Source organism: Anabrus simplex, chromosome 8 (genome assembly GCF_040414725.1).
Source record: "Anabrus simplex isolate iqAnaSimp1 chromosome 8, ASM4041472v1, whole genome shotgun sequence".
NCBI classification, from domain to species: domain Eukaryota; kingdom Metazoa; phylum Arthropoda; class Insecta; order Orthoptera; family Tettigoniidae; genus Anabrus; species Anabrus simplex.
The window spans coordinates 244171944-244180898 of NC_090272.1; the positions used below are offsets into that span (position 1 = coordinate 244171944).

At 46.8% G+C, this 8955-nt stretch overlaps 1 protein-coding gene across 1 annotated transcript; it reads left to right on the top strand.

Annotated features, from left to right (window-relative positions):
- Positions 1-386: 386 nt before the first annotated feature.
- LOC136878765 (zinc transporter ZIP1) lies at positions 387-7571 on the top strand. Its single transcript, XM_067152224.2, has 2 exons — positions 387-1573; positions 6993-7571. Exons 1-2 carry the CDS (start codon positions 427-429, stop codon positions 7025-7027), a joined length of 1182 nt encoding a protein of 393 aa, XP_067008325.2. The 5' UTR covers positions 387-426; the 3' UTR covers positions 7028-7571.
- The last annotated feature ends 1384 nt before the right edge of the window (positions 7572-8955 follow it).

Below are 8955 nucleotides of genomic sequence, written 5' to 3' on the forward strand. Positions count from 1 at the left end.
GTGTGGGTGCCAGGGCTACGGAGCATTGAAAGTTTCCTACACATGTTTACAAATACACCGGTCAATAACCTGTAGTCCTATTAGACCGAAATGTGTAGCAGCGACCTGAAGGAAGCAGTCCGGCCTTGTTTCTCCACTTACACTAGCTAGTCATTCGGTGGAGCTCATTCAGTTATTTTCTCTTCACCTTCGCGTGCTCTGTGTTGAGTTCTCGCAGACAAGGCTGAGAAAAAACTGAATGGATAACCTAAAAGATAACGCTCCTGAAATCCGAGACTTTGTTTCTAATCTTAAGAGCTGATAATGTAGTGATAAGTGACCGTTGTAGTATTTAAGAGGAGTATCGCCAGGTACTCGAGAGAGATGTCGGACCACCAGGAGGAAGATAGCGGCAGCCCCGCTGTCATCACTGGCAAGGTGCTAGCGATGCTGGTGTTGGGTGTGGCGTCCTGTATATTAGGCCTACTTCCGGTCAAGTTATCCACTTGTTTGCAGAGCTCGTCCTCCGGACGTGGACAATCAGTACTACAGTTGCTGCTCTGTTTTGGGGGAGGAGCGCTCCTCTGCACTACCTTCCTCCACCTGCTGCCGGAGGTCCGTGAGAGCATTGAGACCCTACAACATGGAGGAGAGATCGACGAAACGGACTTCCATTTACCGGAACTGATAATGTGCTGCGGTTTCTTCCTCATGTTTCTGGTAGAGGAACTGATTCACGTGTACTTGCATCACCGTAAGAAGATGGCTCAGTTGGATCGTGTCCAAGTCGTCATCCACAGAAGTCTCAGTATTCGGCGTTGCTCCTCAATATCTGGCGATCACGATCACTTGAATACGACTGGAAGGAGAAGTCAAGTTTCACTGACGAAGAAGACGCATTCAAGTGTAAATGGCGCTGTCGTTGACGGGAACTTGTCTGAGAAGAAGTGTAGTGTCGTAGAGGAAACAGTTCATCAAAGTCCACTCCGGACAGACCTCGCACACAACTCCACGTGTGCTGTACAGGAAGGACCGCCTTCAAGTCCCGAATATCAGAACGTCAATGGAATGAATGAACCAGTTGTGCATGAAGGAGGAGGGCACAAGATGGGACACGATCTAACCCACGTCCTTCCGGATGAAGATGGCGTGGCCTCGGCGATCCGCGGTCTCTTGGTGGTCCTGGCGTTGTCAATCCACGAGCTGTTCGAGGGCCTGGCGGTGGGGCTCCAGAGCACGGCCGAGTTGGTCTACTACATGATGGGGGCGGTGGCGGCTCACAAACTGGTCATCTCCTTCTGCGTCGGCATGGAGCTGGTCAGCTCTGGCACGCGCACAGCTCTCATCATCATTTACGTCATCGCCTTCGCCATCGTCTCGCCCATCGGCATCGGCGTCGGGATGGCAGTAAGTGACCAACACGCCTCGGAAGGGGTCGCGAATGCAGTCCTGCAGGGTCTAGCTACGGGCACGCTGCTCTACGTGGTCTTCTTTGAGATCCTGCTGAAGGAGCGTGAAGGGGGTCCGCCAGGGCTGCACCAACTGATCGCCATCCTGTCAGGGTTTGGAGTCATGTTCGGACTGCTCATGGCCGGTGAGTAAGCGCTCCCATCACCTCGCCCCTCCCTCCGCTGTTCTCAGTGAACTCACTTTTCGCTGCGGATCAGCCGATTCGCCAGTCTTAAAATAGAACGATGTAAATATTTGTTCAATAGGTCAGAATGCACGAAGTCCGAGCTGACTGCGTTCGGCATCCGACTGTATAGAATCTCGTCTGGAGGTCACGGGCTTTGAGATGTCGCAGTGGCTAGCTGCTTGGAGATTGCAGCACGGCAGGAAAGATTGGGTGACTTCAATTCCGAACATCTGCGCGGAGTTCATGACGGTCGTTGGCAGTAGGCTATGGACCGAGAACAGACTCACAACTGATCGGAGTTACTCTCCTTCACATCAATACTTATCGCTATCACGGAAGTGACTATTCTCCAAAGTAACCAATACCACATAAACCGCATGAGATGAAGGGTACTCTTTTCTCGGGTCTTGTAACTACCTCCCCCGACGTGGAAGGGGGGCCTCCTGGACGGTGACGCCGTCTCTCAGGCCAGGAGATTTGTATGTGTGGAGAAGGTGAGACTGTTGGCGGACGTGTCCCGGCATTTGCTTTAGTGCAGGAGAACGGAAAACCACGGAAAACCATTCTCAGGAGAGTCGACGGTGGGGACCAGCCGTGGCCACCCCTTGTCTGCTAGGTTAGCCGGTCGGAGTGCAGAGCCGTGGCCACCCCTCCTCTGCTAGGTTAGCCGGTCGGAGTGCAGAGCCGTGGCCACCCCTTGTCTGCTAGGTTGGCCGGTCGGAGTGCAGAGCCGTGGCCACCCCTCCTCTGCTCGGTTAGCCGGTCGGAGTGCAGAGCCGTGGCCACCCCTCCTCTGCTCGGTTGGCCGGTCGGAGTGCAGAGCCGTGGCCACCCCTCCTCTGCTAGGTTGGCCGGTCGGAGTGCAGAGCCGTGGCCACCCCTCCTCTGCTCGGTTAGCCGGTCGGAGTGCAGAGCCGTGGCCACCCCTCCTCTGCTAGGTTAGCCGGTCGGAGTGCAGAGCCGTGGCCACCCCTTGTCTGCTTGGTTAGCCGGTCGGAGTGCAGAGCCGTGGCCACCCCTGCTCTGCTAGGTTAGCCGGTCGGAGTGCAGAGCCGTGGCCACCCCTCCTCTGCTAGGTTAGCCGGTCGGAGTGCAGAGCCGTGGCCACCCCTCCTCTGCTAGGTTAGCCGGTCGGAGTGCAGAGCCGTGGCCACCCCTCGTCTGCTCGGTTAGCCGGTCGGAGTGCAGAGCCGTGGCCACCCCTCCTCTGCTAGGTTAGCCGGTCGGAGTGCAGAGCCGTGGCCACCCCTCGTCTGCTCGGTTAGCCGGTCGGAGTGCAGAGCCGTGGCCACCCCTCCTCTGCTAGGTTAGCCGGTCGGAGTGCAGAGCCGTGGCCACCCCTCCTCTGCTTGGTTAGCCGGTCGGAGTGCAGAGCCGTGGCCACCCCTTGTCTGCTTGGTTAGCCGGTCGGAGTGCAGAGCCGTGGCCACCCCTCCTCTGCTAGGTTAGCCGGTCGGAGTGCAGAGCCGTGGCCACCCCTCCTCTGCTAGGTTAGCCGGTCGGAGTGCAGAGCCGTGGCCACCCCTCCTCTGCTTGGTTAGCCGGTCGGAGTGCAGAGCCGTGGCCACCCCTCCTCTGCTTGGTTAGCCGGTCGGAGTGCAGAGCCGTGGCCACCCCTTGTCTGCTTGGTTAGCCGGTCGGAGTGCAGAGCCGTGGCCACCCCTGCTCTGCTAGGTTGGTCGGTCGGAGTGCAGAGCTGTCGGACCACGGACCAGCCGTGACTGCTTGTGGGTCGAGATCCGCCACAGTCGTGCGGTACAAGTCATAGATTTGGTATTCGATATTTGAAAGTACCATAGAGATCCTGTAAAAGCCAGTGCATACAGGCAATGGAATGGGCTCAGAGACTGAGTTTACAGACTTTCTAAAGTGCCTGTACCAATGATCCGCAAGTGTCGACCGCAATGAATTTGGAAGAAGGCCACGAATAATAATAATAACAATAATAACAATAATAATAATAATAATAATAATAATAATAATAATAATAATAATAATAATAATGCCTAGGTGGCGCCAGAGTCTGACCAGAGGCTGGCGCTGAGCTATTCAGCCCCGTGAGGTGAACTGAGGAGCTGCCTCATACCAGAGCAGTTAGACAATGGAGAATGACCGAGTCCACTCTCAGACTGCGGGTGAGCCACAATCGAACTTGGGGCCTGATACGGGGACGAGGAGACAGAAGACCAGCTATTGTGAAATATTTCAGTTATTACTTACTGTGAATTTTTGAATCTGTCGTAATCTTTCTCTTAAATGGTGTTGAACTGGAAATATTGTTAGTTAACTTTTAGCTCGATGCACTAAGTTGTTAACTTAATTTCTTTGCTTCTTAAGCAACATTTCGTGACAAGAACCTCTACTGTTGCCATGTATACGCTGGATTGATAATTTCGTGACAGGTGTAATCGTTCTATCAGACAAAATCCACCGACAACAACAGCTTTATTTCATTTTTAATCCAACGTATTATATATACAATGCAAAACCTCTAAAAATATGAAATGTCCAATTCAAAAGTTTTCGGGAAAACGTTCCTTGATTTAACATTGTGAGAGTGAGCACCTGCACCCTCTGGAGATGAGCAGCCTCCAAGGCGCGGTGGTGCAGCTCTAGCTGCAATGTCTGTCAGTATCGGGAAACGGACAGGGTGTACGACTAGAAATGGGAAGGATCAGTCACCTGAATCGCAAATGTAATCACCAGAACAGTTTAGACACTTTTTCCACTGTCTATAAGCTGAACCACATCCTCGTCCGATACAAGTCGTGCGGAGAGCGACAATGGCTAGGACTGGGAAGGAAGCGACCGAGTGCTTAAGCATTTGCCTGGTATGAAAATGGGAAACGACGGAAAACCGTCTTGAGGCCTGCCGACAGTGGGGTTTGAACCCAAGCTGATAGCTGCGGGCCTTAACCAGACGGTTAACTCGCTCGGTGCAAATTTTACACGAACATCACAGATATTTTGAAGTTTTTCACTAATTTTATCCCGTACAGGATGTGGTCCCAGCTCCGAACTCCTGTCTCATCCGGTTTGATCGCTGTATTTTCAACACAGTTGCTGGCTTCTGAGCTTTGAACTTATTGAAGGAAGTGTGATCCACTCGCAGGGAAATGAGAACCCGACCTCACTAAATATTCCCCACTTGCCTTCACCGCTTCAAGCCGTCTCTACGTATGAGGCCTGCGTTTCAAGCAGTTCCACGCCGAAATGAACATATATTCATTTATCCCCTTAGATTTACATATGAAAAGTCGATATCTATTAGAACTTCAGTGGGAACAACGCTTTCCGTTGTAGTTTTTGCGACAGAATACTCTTACTTTCTCGACGCAAATAGGTTCTAGGAAGTGTTCGCTGAAATGCCTGAAGATGTCGTCTGTGAATTGCGATCCTTACCTATAGCACTTTTACATTTCGGTTTTCAACATTTACTACAATAGACGATGTTAAATTCTGCTGAGATGTTGTGGGTTACACCAATAATTTTTAAGCCCCAAAGTTTTGAGGAATCCAGTTTTATAAGAATCATAACTTTCAACTTCTTTCCTGATTCCTGAATTAGAATTTTCGAAACACTCATCCGCTGTACAGTTGTGCATGATATTTGTGAAATTTCGTATGGTATTTCATTTCTCTCAGAAGGGATTTTGTTACACATACCAAAGTTTTAGGAAAAGGCTGTATTATTTTCACCGGCATGCACTAAATGTTCGTCCATAACTGTCTTAGGGTTGCAAGTTGCAGACTAAACTGTTGAATTACTTCCTGGAGTTTGCAGATAGAACTGGGAAAATGGCCCGAATAATACAGTATTTATCATGTGGCGTTTGAACGGGAAGATCTGATCTCATGATGTCTGCTGTCTACTACTGTATCCTAGTCGAACTTTCGTGGAGAAAAATCCACCAAAGCGTCTTGTAACCTTTTTCTTGTTCAACACACTACAGTTGTTCTACAAGAAGTAACCATGTGCCCGATTGAGTGCTCTGTAGAGTTGATAAGCCTGCCTTGGTCATTGACCTGGCTTCCACCATTTTACAAGGCTTTGTTGACATCTCCTCTTGGAAGACCAAAACTGACTCGATTCACAAATACTTCAAGCAAGCACTTTACATTTCATGATGTCTTTCTGGTGACCTTGAGCCTCACGGTTCAAGGACGTACATTTCTGAATCTGAAAACCTTTCAAACTGTACGGCAAGCAGTTTATGTCAATAATAATAATAATAATAATAATAATAATAATAATAATAATAATAATAATAATAATAATAATAATAATAATAATACGTGGATGGTGGTTGATGTTGTCATCACTCCTCCATTCACCTCACATTGCGGCACGAGTGAACCTAGTCCATTCGGTCAGTTCCTGCTAATTATTTGACAATAATTTGTTTCAGTTCTCTTACCATCTTGATGCCAGCGTAAGCTCACAGTGCACGCTCGGATTGGCACCTTACAATCTCAGTGTGTATGTGTATGATTGGTGATTCAGTTGCAGCGTGAACTCCCTGCGAGGATCTCTGGTGGAGGCTACTCTCGAAACGCGGAGATGGCATCTTTACTTGCCGACGAAGAATCGAGCCTCCGTCCCTCGAACTGAGATGTCATATGTTAGTCATCATTCGCTGATACGTGCATCTAATTACAGGCACATAAACCAGTATTGTTTTCACAACCAGAAATCCAGCTCCCGGACGTTAGGTGGGCGCCCAATGACTGAACAAGTAAAGCTCATGTGCCCTCGACCGTGGCGCTAACCATTCACGAGTCGATCGTAGGAGTAACACTTTGAGGGACGGCTCACAACTCAAGCCATTTGCTTGTCCAGACCAGAAGGCAACTTTGTGTGGAAGTTCTTACGTTAGGAGGTCTTTACACTACTGTTGTGCTTTCCCCAGAGAAAGAGAGAGAGATGGCGAATCCCGGTGGTGGGGTCTGCTCGAGGCTTATCACCAGGAAGATGCTGTGTAGCCAGTTCTCCTGGTCCGTAGACCAACATTTTGAAGATCGGAACAGGAACCGGCCTCCCTCACAGCACGTCGCAGTTACTCTCACGAGAATTATTCTTGTGCCCTTTATTTATTTGCAACTCTGCGGCAAAATCTGATAATCGGAATCTAATTGTTTTGCAGCTGCAACTGAATCACGAATCATACACATACACACTGAGATTGTAAGCGTGCACTGTGAGCTAGGTGGTAAGAGTTAGACGTCGAAGACAACGAAATCCAATCATACACCCAGCTGTAAGAGTGGAGAACGTTTTTGTTTATTTTGATGGATAAAATAGTGCATGCATCTTTCAAACTATATTTGTTTGTCATGACTGAATTAAAAAATAATATTTTTCTCTTGTCTTTTTCAGCAAGTGAAGGGCATTCGCATCATCATCATCACTAGCGATCCGCTGTCTGCTGAGTTGATGAAGTGCTTTTGTAGAATCATCTCACACACCAAGTTGAGGAAGATCACACATTTTGCTACGAACATGTAACTAATGTTCTCGTATAACATTTTATGTCATTTGATGAATGGTTAAGTTCCATTTAAGAGATCAAACTGGAAGTTGGAAAAATTGTGTTTGCATCTGTATTCCTTTTAAAAACGGTTCAAAGCAAACCACAAATTGTACATTTGGTGTTTTGTTCCAATCGGGAACCGCAAAACTTGAAAATTTAAAGAAGTTAACTCAGTCTAATTTTTAAAATTTCTATTTCAGTTAATCATTCATAATATTTATGTATTTATTACACAGCCAATACTGAGATGTGGAGAGGGTACACATATTTATTTCCGAAATTAGTTCAATTAATATAATTTCACTAACAATGTCTGACCATTGTCTACTTCAAATGAGCAGGAATGGATTTAATTTTCATTGTGTACATAATTTAATTAGTAGGTTAGTTATATAAGTTATTATACTGCTTTGAATCTCAATTAATTATCGACAGTAATTGTCGAGACCTCATCCCTTAGCCAATAGCAGAGTACTTGCGCCTCGACGTCACGGATCTATCCAAACGAAGGTGGAATGCCAAGCTTCGTAGTGCTAGATGACAAACGAATGACGTGCTATGCAAGGTACAGGAAGAGCAGTTACATTTAAAATGATATGATCACTGCTATTCTGTGTTCCATCATATAATTACACATGTAAGTGATGACAGTGCTCCCAGCCCGGTATTGCTCCATGCCCACCATGAGTTCAACCCCGGCCCAAACATCAACTGCGACGACTGGGAGAAGATTAACGAGTTCATAGGAGAAGCTGTTAAAGACATATTTTCGTCGCGCTCTTTCGTTACTATTAACGAAGAGGTCAAATTTGTTATATCTGGAATTATTTCATATTATATTAAGATCTTTTGGTTCACTGCGAGCTCTCATTTCGATTTCCAGAGTCTCCTTTTTGTTACAATTGTAAGAGGCAAAATGTCGAGAAGCGTCAACATATCGAAATTAAATTTTGATTTTTTATACCTGATATTTTACTTGGTATGTAACATGTCGCTACAGGCTGGTCCTTGGGACAGAAGGTCTGTACGAACAGGACCTGTGTTATTTCGTCATTTGCTCCTGTTAGCTGTAATCTGTAAATCCACCGGAGAAGTTTCAAGGTGAGAAGTGTAGCTGCGACAATAATTATCATCAACATTTTCCCTTTGTGACATTCTTCTGTGTCTGTGTTGTACTCTTCACTACTCCTCATCTATCACCAAGCTGGTGCAGGCCTTTTATGTGGCACACAAACTGTTCATAAACATATTTGTTGATTTCTTTCAGCCTTTGTGCTTTTTGCCACTTCGAAGCTCTTAGTTACGCCTCATGTATTGTGCTCTCTCTTAACGCTCCATCGTTACACACAAAATTCAAAATTCTTTCAAATTATTTCAGAAAGGACTAGGTGGTCAACAAGCGAGAGAGAATCAGCCACCTGGGTGACTGCCCTAAATGCAGATCAATGGTTATTCATTAATTGATTGATTGATTGATTGATTGATTGATTCCGTACTGAGTGATAGAAAACTTCCCTTCTAACGTCCATACTTAGTGTTGAACGTCGCGAGAGGAACGCGGGCTTGTGCACGAGCTGTTCTCTGCTCGTTTACTCAAGTTCTGCCACACTTTCTGCATTATTGCTTGTTTCTACGTCTCCAAGCTACTATTCCTATTTATAAGACGTACTCACATAAAAACGGTACCAAATACTTTAAATCATTAATTATGAATAAAATAGTCCTTTAATGAGGAAACAGCGAGTCGTTTCATTTTCCATTCATTGATGTACACACTTTCCTAGGTACCTCTAGTATGTTTATTTTTAA